This window comes from Myxocyprinus asiaticus, chromosome 37, assembly GCF_019703515.2.
Source record: "Myxocyprinus asiaticus isolate MX2 ecotype Aquarium Trade chromosome 37, UBuf_Myxa_2, whole genome shotgun sequence".
In the NCBI taxonomy this organism is placed as follows: Eukaryota; Metazoa; Chordata; class Actinopteri; order Cypriniformes; family Catostomidae; genus Myxocyprinus; species Myxocyprinus asiaticus.
In genome coordinates, this window is record NC_059380.1 from 28,460,882 (window position 1) to 28,475,314 (window position 14,433).

The 14,433-nt window shown below is 42.3% G+C and overlaps 1 protein-coding gene across 1 annotated transcript in view; it reads right to left on the minus strand.

Moving 5' to 3' along the window:
* The window catches only part of lrp1aa (low density lipoprotein receptor-related protein 1Aa), a 396,987-nt gene that overhangs the window by 73,422 nt on the left and 309,132 nt on the right, over positions 1-14,433 (minus strand). Inside the window, exons 51-52 of the mRNA XM_051676564.1 lie at positions 4,363-4,479; positions 2,889-3,017 (exon numbers count right to left, since the gene is read on the minus strand). Of these exons, the coding sequence (XP_051532524.1) occupies positions 2,889-3,017; positions 4,363-4,479 (246 nt within the window). The remainder of the gene's footprint in view (positions 1-2,888; positions 3,018-4,362; positions 4,480-14,433) is intronic.

A 14,433-nucleotide genomic window follows, 5' to 3' on the forward strand; every position in this document is an offset into this window, starting at 1 on the left:
GCTGGGCAAAATCCTCGACGGTGTCGCCGAATAGGCCTGCCTGGGAAATGGGGGCAGCAAGGAACCGTGTCTTGTCGGCCTCACCCATCTCGACCAGGTTGAGCCAAAGGTGGCGCTCCTGGACCACTAGTGTGGCCATCGTCTGCCGAGAGACCGTGCCGTGACCTTCGTCACTCGGAGAGCGAGGTTGGTCGCCGAGCGCAGTTCCTGCATCAAATCTGGGGCGGAACTACCCTCGTGCAGTTCTTTCAGCGCCTTGGCTTGCTGGACCTGCAGGAGAGCCATGGCGTGCAGGGCAGAGGCGGCTTGTCCAGCAGCAATGTAGGCTTTAGCCGTCAGGGACGATGTGAGCCTACAGAGCTTGGACGGGATCTTAGGGCGTCTGTGCCAGGTGGCAGCGCTCTGTGGGCATAGGTGCACCGCGAGCGCCTTATCCACCGGGGGAATCGCCGTATAGCCCCTGGCCGCCCCGCCATCGAGGGTAGTGAGAGCGGGGGAACTGCGGAGTCGGGGCCGGGCAGTAAAAGGTACCTCCCACGACTTCGTCAGCTCCTCATACACTTCCGGGAAGAATGGCACTGGAGCGGGGCGTGGCTGCTTTGAGCGGCGCCGCGAGCCCAGAAACCAATCATCAAGCCACGAGGGTTCAGGGGAGAGCGGAGGGTTCCACTCTAACCCGACGCTCGCGGCCGCCCGGGAAAGCATGTCCGTCATTTCGGCATCGGCCTGTGACTGGGCAATCGTCCCCGAAGGGGTAAGCCCAGCTGAGGCTTCTGCGTCCGACTGGACAAGCCCGCTCTCCGATGCTGCACTCGAGAGCTCATCATCTTCGCGGGCTCCGAACAAGAAGCCAGACTCGCCGTGAGACGAGCCGGTGAACTCATCCGGAAGCCCGATTGGGGCAGACGAGCGTGCTGGGGCATGGGAGGTCCGCGGGGGGATACCCGACGGAGACGATCCCACTGGGGTCCCCAAATCGAGTGCTAGCCACGCTGGCCTCATACCCGTAGGTAGAAGGACCGAGGCGCAACCGCAACATTGCCATGGTCATGTTCTCGCAGTGAGAATATGAACCATTCACAAACGCTGCCTCCGTGTGGGTCGCGCCCAGACACGAAAGACAGCGATCATGACCATCCGAAGTTAAGAGATAACGACCGCAACCAGGAATAACACACAATTGGAAAGGCATCTTTAAAAAGACGAATCTTTAAAAAGACTGTAGAGCTGAGGAGGGCGGGGCCGGCTTGACAACTTAAATAATAATTTATTAACTAAAAACACACAACCAAAAACACAGCACAGCTGTCTGTAATTCTCTCTCTCTCGAACTGTCGTCCCCGGCCGCCTTTATCCCTCGCGCGCCCCATCAGGCTGATTGGGGACCGGGTGTGTCTCATTCCAGCCCGGCCCTGCCCTCCTCAGCTCTACAAAGACGTTCCGTGTGTGTGCTCTATTAGAGAAATATATACTCTTTTAGAGGGGAAAAAAGCTCTTTCAGAAAATATACTCTCTAGTTTTTCTGCCGAAGTGCCCAGGGGCGTTCTCTGCAGTGCACCAGTGCAGAAGAGGGAGAAGCCGCCGAAATGCACCGTCAGAGGTGAATGAACAGTAGTATTCAGCTCAATGAGCATGACCGTTCGGCTCCGAAGAGAAAATCTGAATGAGTGGTTGCATACCAGCTGCTTTTATACCCGTATGTCCGGGGGAGTGGCATGCAAATACCACTCGGCAATTTTCATTGGCCTTTTATCAAAGACCAGAGGTGTCTCGGGCTCCCAAGAGTGACCCCTAGTGTCACTACATCGACACAATGTCAAGTGAGTGACAGATAGGGAACGTTGCTGAGCCTAGACCTGACCAACTGAAGCAACCCTAGATCATAACACTGCCTTAAATCCAAATGGCAACTTTTTTTTTTTGGCCAGGCAGTGTATAATATCAGTGTCTTCTTAACTGTTATATGACCAATTGTCATGAAAATGGATGTAACGGTCACATCTCGTGCGCTTTGAATCAAGCACAAACACATAGAAAGCACACCTTAGGTAAATTAAGCATAATTTAAACGACAGTGTCTCAAACTCCTTTCGTTTATTTGATTTTAGCATTTATTTTAGACAAACTACGTCAGTATTCTATTGGTTCGCAATGAATGGTGGGTAAATTTCCCTCTCCACTTCCTGTGAAGTGATGTATCAATGTTCACTTATTCCCTGTGCCGTTTGAAGTGCCCTTCCAACTGAACATAAATGCTCCCTTCGGATTGGAATCTCCCTTAAGATGGCTGAATACCGTGTGAAGTCCAATTCGGAGGACCCTAACGGTCAACTGGAATGCACCTTCTACCTATCAAACTTACTTTTCGTTGGCAAAAATGTTGTTCATCTACCAGAGTATGCAGGTATCCAGCCATCATGCTTAACTGCTGCGGTTCATTTCATTTGAGGTTGCTTTTTCAGCAATCAAAACACTTTAATTTCCATTAGTTTCACGCATCCAGAGAGCATCCAGCCACCGAACAGCATGGTCCAAATTTTAATAATGACATTCTATTCCAATCGTGTTATATTAGAAACGTTAACTGTGTTATAGTCTATGAATTAAGCACCTACCGCTGTTGTTTTGAATGAGTTTGACAACTAGCTGGAAATGTTCAAGGGAAAAAGACATCACTTCCTTAAACCAATGAAAAAAATACTTGTAGTTTGATACGCCCCAACACTGTTAATGATATTGTTCGAGTTGGTCTATATTACACTTTCCTCGATTAGTTTATCATAAAGCCATCTGGTGTATTAATGTATTAAACTGACATACATAACAACAGTATCCAGCATCCAAGTATTTGCACTATAGAAATACGTTTTTTTGACAGGACAGCTCACCACATCCAGCCTTCATGCTCTCATCCGCTCCGTCAGGACAGTCTCTGTCTCCGTCACACACCCAGCGCTGAGGGACACACTTGTGTGAGTCTGGACACTGAAACACGTCAGCACTGCACGTCTTATTCTCTGAGTTAAAACAACACATGAGGACATCACATGATTCAGCTTCATTCAGAATTAAACAACGTCAGACATAAAAAAATTAAAGTTTTTGTCATTGTTGCTTCCTGAGCAAGATGAAATAAAAACTGACCCTCCTTTTCTTTAAAAAAAGCAAAAAACTGGGTTACAGTGAGGCACTTACAATGGAAGTCAATGGGGGCCAATTTCTGAACGTTAAAATACTCTCTTTTTCAAAAGTATAACCACAAGACATAAACAATATTCATGTGGACATGATTGTAGTGTGATAACATCACTTACTAACCTTTTCTGTGTAAAGTTATAGCCAATTTTACAACTTCGTTACCATGATTATGTAATGTCAACAAACCCTAAAACCTTAAAATGACTGTATAAATGTACATTTAAACAACTTTACAGCTCAAATAATACATGAGTTTTAACAGGAGAATTAATGTAAGTGCTTTTATAAAATTATGAGCTTTACATTTCTGCCGTTAATCCCTCCAAAAATTGGCCACATTCACTTCCATTGTAAGTGCCTCACTGTTGCCTCGATTTTTGCTTTTTTTAAAGAAAAGGAGGGATGGGTCTAAATTAATTTTGGTAGTACTCAACATTATGCCACAGATACTGTTGATTAAGCTTAACTTGTATCGAACCCGGAATATTCCTTTAATAAAAAAACAATAGCTTTGGTCTTATTGTGCAAAATTCATCAGTACACATTATTCTAAAGCATAATTTTTTTTCTATTAACATTTGCAAAAATACAATAACTTTCGCCACATTTTCTGCTGATGTTACCAAGGCCTTGTGGGCTGGAAACATTTGTTATTACACAGCTATTACACTGGTCATTCATGGCATTCAGCTGAAATAGTACAGAAATACGTCATTCAGAAATTGTCATTGGCAACACTGTATAAATGGACACTCTATGGTCTCTATCTTTTCACATAATAAAATGATTTAAACTCAAATCAATATTTAATCTCCATTTATTACAACCCCAATTCCAAAAAAGTTGGGACAGTATGCTAATTCTAATAAAAACAAATAGTGATTTGTAAATTATATTCACCTTTTGCTAAATTGAAAACACTACAACCTATAAACCTCTCCACTATGTGTCCTCAACACCCTTTCAGGGTTTATTACTTTATAATTATCCCTAAGATACTGTATAATAGCCTACTTTTCATGATTTATTCAAATCCTATTGGATAAACCAAGCCCCACCCCACATGATTTCCTTCTCAGTTTCCTGTTCCACTCTGAAATATGTCACATTATGGAAGTTTAGTGTGAATATTGTTCCATGCTGTTTTTAATGATGTGGACTCACTGCATCTGCTGTCCTCATCAGTGCCATCTCCGCAGTCATCTGCCCCATCACACACCCAGCTGCTGGAGATACAGCGATGGTTTCCACACTCAAACTGAGTCGCTGAGCAGAACTTATCTGAGTACAGTCATTAGATGAGCTGTTAGTCAATTATTCAAACACTGTTTTTACACAAACACATTTAAAAGCTTCCAAAAAGATACTGACCTGAAATGAACTGTGTAGATCTGAAAGCAAATCTGTCTGTGTGTATGTACTTAGCTTTAGTCTGGGGGCAAGTTTGTTCTCAAAAAAGAGCTAAATGTGACATCTTATTGTCATTCGCAGACATCCTCTATTGGAAAACCTATTCATAAATCAATTAAACTTTTTTTTACATTCTAAAAATGCTGTTTTCTTTTAGTGGTAGGGTTAAGGTCAAGGTTAGGGTTAAGGCTTTTGTACACCAAACACAAATTTTCAATTAACATTTTGATCTGAAACAATGGTTCTCTTTCTAACATTCGTTCGGTATCTCACTATGGGAATTTGTCTCAGGCGTATCCGACACTGGAAGCAATGACACCATGTCTGTCAGCTGACAGACCAATCACAGCAATGATAAGAGAGCCTCACCTCCCTATAAGACACCACCACAAGTCTCTTCTTCATTCTCGTTCTCTTCCCCGTGGAGACTATTGTAAGCTATCCTCAGCAGGACTCGCAAGGAGTGGTCGCTAAACAGATAGTTAGACGAGCCGTTCAGGTAGGTCGCAGAGTGCGGCTTTTTTCTTTTGCGCATATATTCGCTGTCGAAGTGAATATATTTTTCTGCTGTGTCGATATTGTTTCTCCAGGCGTAAACAAGCGTGTCAAGGCGGGTTTACATATTTTTCCGGTAGAGCTAAAAGCGGTTATAGCTTCTACCCTCTCCTGCACGTCGCGATGGTGTGGCAGATCGACTGGTCTTATCACATTAAGGAGAGATCCAGGGATTAACACAGAATCGAGTGGCACGTTGAGGTGAACTGGCTCTGTGTTCTTGAGCTCAGGTTTCTGTAATGGCGACTGCAAGCTCACCGAGTGGCGGAGCAAAGAGGAAGGATCCCTCCTATGGATCTATGATCTCGCCCAAGGATTCCCACCAACTCTGTATCGTCTGTCTCGGAAAGGAAGGTGCGGGTCAAGGCATTGAACAATGGGGATCCCTGTTTTTCTCCGCAGCCAGTGGAGAAAGAGCCCCCGCTTCAGCCGCAGGAACAGCGCAGCTGAGGAAATTTAATGGACAAAGTTTTCAACAATATGCCTCCTCTCTTTGAATCTGCCCCTTTGGTGGGGGACAGGGAAGAAGAGGAAGAGGATTACGACGATGATCGCCTTTTGGAGGATGATGGCGAGGAGGATGAGGATGTTGCTATTCTTCCTGCTCATTCTCGGCTGGAGCCAAACTCTCCATCGACTGGCCATCACAGTAGGTGGGCCAGGGTGCAGAGAGAGACCTGTATGACTGTAAACAGCTGCCGTCTCATGCTGCCCCGGTAAAACAATTGATTCCTGCCGTCCCAGCATGCATCACGGAGATGCAACATTTTTGGGACAAGCTGTTTTCTCACAATGTGCCTGTTAAAGGTTTCTCTAGGCTGGATGTGCATGGGATGGATGATCTAGGGATGTCCATCACTCCTCCAGTCGAGGCATCGGTGGTGAATCACCTCCACCCCGATCATCGGACGGCCTTTTCTTCCACTCCCCCTTCATTGCCGGGACAGACTGAGAGATTGTCGGCCTCCATTTATCCGAAGATCTACCAATCTTCAGCCCTAGCTATAAGGGCACTTAATGCCACCTCGCTCCTCACAGTGTATCAGGCCGAGCTGATGGAGGAGATGGGGTGGCAAATTGACACTGAGCCACCAGACGCGGATCTGCATCATTGTGGATCTCAACCTACACACGTTAAGAGGAGCCGTCTAGAGCTGTGGCCGCAGCATGGGTCTCACCACTGTTGGCGAATGGGCTCTTTGGCTGGGTTTGTCTGAGAGAGAGAGAAGATGGACTTCCTGGAAGCCCTGGTGGAACCGAAAGCCTTTTTCAGAGCTATAGTTTCTACGATGTGACAGCAGTGTGATTCAAGGAAGAAAGATGGGCAGGTGTTTGAAAATTGCCTTCCCTGAAAAGTCACTGCTTGAGCTCTGCAGCCATCATGTTTTGGGATCCCAACCCATTTTAGAGGTGAGCAATCTGGATTCAGGACCCAGACTTGTTTAAGTCAGTCAATCTGAAAGACGCATATTTTCACATTGGCATTTACCCGTCACACAGACAATTCCTAAGGTTTGCTTATCAGGGAGTAGCCTACACTTTTTTGACAGTGCCTTTCGGACTGTCATTAGCATCAAGAGTGGTCAGCAAGTGTGTGGAAGCAGCGCTATCGCCACTGAGATTAACAGGTCTCAGAGTGTCTGCTTACCTAGACGTTCTACTGCTCTGTGCTCTGTCATGGCAGCAAGCAGAGATCGATACGAGAGTGCTGGTGTCTCATTTAAAGAAAATAGGTTTCAAAATAAACGAGACAAAGAGCTGTCTGATGCCCTCGCAGGAAATAATATATCTGGGTATCAGATTAAACTCTGATCTGTATCGAGCGTTTCTGTCTGAGGAGTGCACTGGATTGATTTGCGGTTGTTTGTCCCTTTTTCAGAGAGGAAAAAAAAGTCTCATTCAGACTGTGTCTATGCCTATTGGGTCTGATGGCCTCAATGGTATCAGTCATTTCATTGGCACTATTGCGAATGAGAGAGTTTCAGCACTGGATAGCCGCACAGCACTTGCGTCCTCGCTGTCACTTAAATCGCAGGGTGACAGTGACATCAGAGGGGATGCTCACTCTCCATCACTGGAGAATCCCCGCTTTTCTTCATGGGGGAATCCCTTTGTCTCTCTGAGGAATGTGGTGACAACAGATGCATCACTCGCAGGTTGGGGTGTGGTGTGCGAAGGTAGGATAGCGAATGGGGTTTGGCCTGCATCACAACACCCACATACATTTCTGGAGTTACTGACAGTGTTTCTAGCATTGAAGCACTTTGCACTGTTCCTTCAAAGCCATTATGTCCTAGTCAGATTGAACAACACGACAACAGTGGCATACATGAACAGACAAGGGGGCACTTGTTCACAGCGACTTTCATAGCTTGGCACAAATGCTAATTGCGGAGTGGTGTGCGCTTTCTCCCTTTGCGAGCGACACACGTTCCGGGAGTGATGAATACAGGGGTGGATCTCCTGTCCAGGGGAATCCTCTGTACGGAGAGTGGAAGCATCACCCTCAGGTGGTGAGTCAGCTGTGGGAGAGATATGGGTGAGCTGCAGCAGATCTCTTCGCATCGCACGAAAATGCTCATTGCCCTCTGCTCCTCTCTCTGGGAGAGACGGTGCTCCTATGGGTGTGGATGCTCTAGCGCATCCGTGGCCTTACGTGCTACTTTACAGGTTTCCCCCTCTGAGATTAATCATCCCAACTCTGAGTAAGAGAATACAGTTACTCAGTCATACTGATCGCCCCGTACTGGCCGGGGAAACTGTGGCTGGCAGAAATAATACAACTCTTGTACAGCCAGTCTTGGCCCATCCCACTGCACAGGGACTTGCTGTCGCAAGCACGGGGGGGTATATTTCACCCCGACCCAGAATGAGTAGCTCACTGGGCTTGGCCTGTGAGAGGCTAAATTTGAGTGTCACAGGTTTACCCCCGAGGGTGATTGAAATTATTCAGAGCATGAGGGCTGCCTCAAAGCACTCCGCGTATGATCGGAAATGGAGTGTGTTTGAGCAGTGGTGTGCACACAGATACATTGTTCCATTTTTATGTTCGGTGGAAGACATTTTGTGTTTTCTTCAGGAACTTTTGGATAAAGGCAGGGCCTTTTCTACCGTCAAGGTTTATCTCTCTGCCATATTGGCCTGTAATGTGGGAATTGACTTGAGTACAACAGGTCAACACCCGCTTGTTTGCAGGTTTATGAGTGGTGCACAGCATTAGATCAGGGTGTCAAAACCGCTAGTTCCATCATGGGATCTGTCCGTGGTTCTGAACGCGCTTTATCAGTCTCGCTTTGAGCCAGTTGAAAGTATGGAATTGAGGCAGCTTTGTTACTGGCTCTGAAGAACGCAAAGCGAGTTAGTGAACTCCATGCTTTGTCTGTATATCACTCATGTATGCACTTTGCGATGGATTGGTTGAGAGTGTCTCTTTAAATGAATCCAGCCTTTCTGCCTAAGGTGAACGACAGCTGTCAGCCGGTGGACTTGCTGGCTTTTCACCCGCTGCCATTCTTCTCATCAGAGGACGAGCGGCTTAATTGTCTGTGTCCAGTTCATATTCTATGTTTGTTTGTGGAGAGAACTAAGGCATTGAGGAAGAGAAATCAGCCTTTTGTTTCTTGGGCTGATTCTCATAAAGGCAGACCCACATCACGACAGCGCCTGTCTCAATGGGTAGTGGAAGCTGTTATATTAAGTTATAATAGTCTGGGGTTGTGACCTCTGGAGGGCTTGAGAGCTCATTGTACCAGAGGCAAGGCTACCTCCTGGGCGCTGTTTAAGGGCTTTTCAGTCCAGGATATTTGTGCGGCTGCAAATTGCCTCACACTTTTGTCCGATTTTACAGACTGTATGTTACAGAGCTGTCATTGGCTCATTCAGTCCTTGGTGTGAGTAGTCAATCTGCTGATATATATATATATATATATATATGTATATATACACATATGTATATATACACACACACTAGGGGTGTAACGGTTCTTGGTAAAAAAACAAAAACAAACGTATGGTTTACCACCCACGGTTCAGGAAGCACGTTCAAGTTCACCTCAAGTTTATTGATGCATCTGGACCACAAGGTTTTGTGAAGAAAATAAAGCGTCAAACAGACAGGAACAGTTACAACCTCCACTTATGCACCTAAATGGATCTGTAGATGGATACGCTCCGCATGTGTTTCACGTGGGTCAACTTGATGACATCACTGTTCTGCAAGCCTTGTGTGTAGTTGAAAATGGCAAATGGAGAAACCGAGCCACTGATAGAGAAGCCCCCTGCATTATTCAGGTCTCCTGTCTGGAAACATTTTCTTTTTGCAGCCAATTACAACAGCGATGGTCAAAAAATGTTTACCAAACAGGCACTGTTTGCAGACATTGCTCGACACAAGTGCTGTATACTGGTAATACATGATCATATATGCTGAAATCACCGGGAAAAGATAGCGCGCGGTGCACACAGAGCCGCAGATGAGCCGAAACTGCACAAACTCCCTTCTGTTTTTACGCAAGCACTCGGTGCTAATTCGGACAGGCATAAAACAATTACTAAAGCGATTGGGTTGTTCATTGCCAATGATATGTTTCCCTACTCCGCTGATGAAGATGTGTGATTTCCGCCTATGATTAAAACACTCGAGCCGCGTCACAACATCCCTCATATCCATTTTATATGGATAGTGATTCATCCTTCTATAGTGATGTAGATATGTGCATATAGCGTAATAGTGCAGGATTTAAGTTAAAATGTTGATTTATTAATTAGAGAAAATGATTTTTTTAGTTAAACACCCTAACGAAAATTAACGATGGTTTTACTATAGTAATATTGTAGTAAACATGGCTGCTGTCAACATGGGTTTCTTTGCAGAAATCATGGTTTTGATACAATTAACCATGGTTGTACAACAGTAATACTGTAGTTTCCATATAGTAACCATGATTACACTATATATTGTAAACATGACAGTAACCATGTTGATTTTGTGGTTACTATGTTTTTTCTACAAATACCATAGTTAAACTACGGTTACTGTACAAAATGATTTTTATTAAGGGCAAACCTGTTGAAGTGTTTGTTACCAAATAGAGTATTCTTACTTTGGATTTGGCAGTAAAAAATTGTTTTTTCTGAACATGGCAAATAACGAACCATATCGAAACTGTGACCCTAAAACCATGATACAAACCGAACCTTGAGACATTTGAATCGTTACACCCCTAATACACACACACACAAATCAACAATAACAAACTGATTAGGTGGGCATACATTGGCTACTACAAGTCGGTTGATGGTCTGCTTCGGACAGCATACCTGCAATATGGGAGCTGGCTATATCCCATAGAGAGATACCGAACGAAAGTTAGAAAGAGACCTTTAGGTTACTCACGTAACCCCGGTTCTCTGATAACAGGAGTGAGTTATCACCACACTTCCTTCCTTGCAGTTGCACGGAGAAGAGATATGCGAAGAATGAAGAAGAGACCACAAAGTCCACAAATGGTGCTAAAACTATGGATTTTTTTCTATATAAATATTCAATAAGATCAAACAATGTATGAATACAATCACTGAGTCATAAAGACAAGTACAGGTGAAGGAAGAAAAAAAAAACGTATAAACCAACCAAAATGTATACATAAATAAGATAAAGGAGACAATTAATCGAAAAGATTTATGTAACATAAAAGATGTAAAAATTCTAATTTCAGTATATAAGAACGGGTGTACAATTTTTATTAATAACGCATATTAACTCAGCGCATTTATTGCTAAAACTGTGAAGGATGTGGTTAGGGTCCTCCACAGTTTTAGCAATAAATTTAAGTGTCCCTTATTTTAAAACTTCAAAAGTGGCAACCCTAACCTCACTCCTGTTATCAGAGAACCGGGGTTACGTGAGTAACCTAAAGATTCCCATGAAGACATTCACCCCTGGAGCGAACATTTGCGCGCTGAAAAAGCGAGCTTTTCTGCAGTGAGTGTGTTAATTTTTGGGTGATGAAATGCCCTGACTAATAGAATATGAACTTTGGCTCATGTGTCAGAAGCTGCTGCAGTTACCAAAACAAGCGCGACGATGACGCTAAAGCACAGATGTTTTGAACATAGACATTAACCCCTTACACCCTGAAGGCATTTTGACGGATTTCCGCTAAAATAGCATGCCCAAAAGTAAGAGCTTAACTTTAAAACAAATGACAAAGAACATCAATTGCATTGTATACATTTTTAGAAAACCTTTCAAGATTTAAGAAAATAAATTTGGATCCCGCTCAGAGACTCTTATGCTACAACAATGCTGACAAAACACATTAGCACTTAAAAAAAAACTTTTGTTGTTATTCAGTTTTACATTATACCTTTTAGACAGTAGGTATGGATGGTCAAAAAATTTACTCTGGTGTTGTTCTACAACATGTCAACTATACCAGGAAAACCTTTTGATAGGACAAAGCAATCCAAACATACAGCATATGGAACAATGGTTCACATGGTAGACTTTTATTTATCGAAATGTCCAAATAACCTCTCCAAGCAATAATTAATGTGTTTTGTTGAACATTAAAACAGAATAAATGAAAACTATGAATGCAAAAATCTAAAAAACAAACAAAAAAACAAAACAAAAACCTGAACTAGTCCCATTTGACACATTTCAAGCTCACTTTGGCGCCTTATTCCATCACTCCAAAAAATGTGCATTGAACGCCCTCTTGTGCGCAGTCGTGCGCTCTGGTTCTATTATTGACCCCACAAGTGACACGTGACTTGTCCAAATATGGAATCTCTAGACACTTTCTAGAGATCCAATAAGAGCGATCGGACACATCTACGTCGTGAATGATCGTTTCAGTGAATCGCTCCCAGAGAACAGCGTTGCCATAGCGATCCATATTCGCGCTGAGTGGTGGTGGCGTAGTGGGCTAAAGCACATAACTGGTTCAATCCCCCACAGCCATCACCATTGTGTCCTTGAGCAAGGCACTTAACTCCAGGTTGCTCCAGGGGGATTGTCCCTCTAATAAGTGCACTGTAAGTCGCTTTGGATAAAAGCGTCTGCCAAATGCGTAAATGTAAATAGCGATCCATATTCACGCTGGCCTCGGTAGCTTTCATGACACTCTTTGAGCAATATCTCTGGATTTACTGGCTTGTTCGATTCAGAATCACCGGCTGTAAGTTGTGTAGTTGTTCATTTTCTATATGATGTTTATTTTTCATTAAGCAATAAACCAAAATGTGACGGAAAGGCTGTTTATTTTTATTTTTTAATTTTTTTAATAAAAACATTTGGATTTCGCACTCTAATACTCACTGTAGTTTGGTCTCTGAATGAAACAAATGTGCTTGTTATATTCAAGACCTTTCCAAAGATATATAACACATGGCTGTGTGATCTTTTTTACATTTAAAAAAAATATATATGATTACTGTTATTGCAAATTTGCGATTTTTTAATTTTATTTTTTAAACAGAACAGTTCTAATTTATCAGCAAATTTAAAAGCAGTCTTTTAGAATTGGTCAGATTAGATATATTCATTGTAAAGATACAAGTCTGAGCTTTAAAACGACACCTAACTTTTGCAGATCGAGCAAGTGGTTGTTGAGTAATACCATTATATATATATATATATATATATATATATATATATATATATATTATTATTATTATTTTTATTTATTTTTTTGGTGTGTGTGTGTGATCAGCGCCCCTTAGAGGGCTGATGGGTGATACCACTTCTTTTCTTTTCGATCTGACACCAAGTACTTTTAAATATCGCCGACATCGATACCAATACCAATACATCTATTAAATTGCATTTTTATGAATTCTTTGGATAAAATTATTAACTTTATTATTACTTACATTTTTTATATATTTATGGGGCTTAACAGAAAATTGTTAGTCTGCTTGGTTTACCCTTTAAAAATTAGTTATTATAAGCCACATATAAAACCTCAAAATTAACCACAGATATTATTATATGGTTACTATTACTAAAAGCAGGTAACCACATGGATACTGCAGTAATGCTGTAGTAAAACCATGGTTAATTATATCAAAACCTTGGTTACTGCCAAAAAAAAAAAAAAAAAAAAAACAAAACAAACATGGTTACCACAGTCGTGGTACTAGTCATGGTTAATACAATATTACTACAGTAAATCCATGGTAAGTTTTCATAAGGTTATCATTTATTAACGAGGATTAAAGATCATTATCAATGTTTTAACAACTCTGAATTTAAATAAACCTGTAAAAATTTTCAAACAAGACCATTATAATATATGTCACATCTAGGTTTGTCATTACTTAGTGTGAATAACTCCAGATGCTGTTTTTCTATCATTACCTCAGGAAGGCACTGCTCCCTCTTTGAACGAGCGTTATGACTGAAAAGGTGAGCGCTGTCTATGACTGCTAGTGTATTTTAGCATTTCTGCACGTCAAGATGAGCAGAAGAAAAAACAGTTCCGGTGCCATGCAACAATTTACTAATATAATTCTTTTTTTCCACTTCGAAGCTTATGAGATGCATTAATATTCATGTAATCTAAATAATCTAAAAAAAACTTCAGAATCGATATTTTTATGTGAGGATCAATATTCTTGATACCACATCAGTATCGGAAGTATCGATACTTTAGGATCGATCCGCCCATCCCTACCCGCTACCAGGTTGCTCCGGGTTTAAGAGGTTAAACACTGAAGGAACTCGAGGAAGAAATCCTTATCCAGCAGTGAGGATGTGTATTTCATTTGCATCAAATGCCTTAAAACTAAAACAAATTTTCTCATATTGTTTCTCTTAACATGTAAATGATATTTCTGCACCACTGCCTTGCATCCCCTTTAAAAAAAAAAACTATGATCTTACGTGGATTGTCTACAGAGTGTATTCCAAAATGCTGAATTTTTTTCCTTTTCAAAAAATGTAGTTTTGCATTAGTTCTCTTATATCTCTAATATAATATATACTGTGGCATCTTTGCCTTTGTATCACTTTTTTTAATAAAAACTTTACGGTTCGTACGTGTTTTTCTTGACCAAATATTAATAATAGTACTATTGCTGTGACTGTCAGTGCATTCTGTATCTTTGTATATGGTACAACAGGGCTAAAGGCTCCATGGGGTAAAAGGCTCCATTGATTTTATTTTCTTCCAAAACACTAAATAGCAACAAAACGTACCACAGTACTTTCCTAAACACCTGTTTGTCACTATGCACTGCAAAATTTTCCTGATCCATGAGATA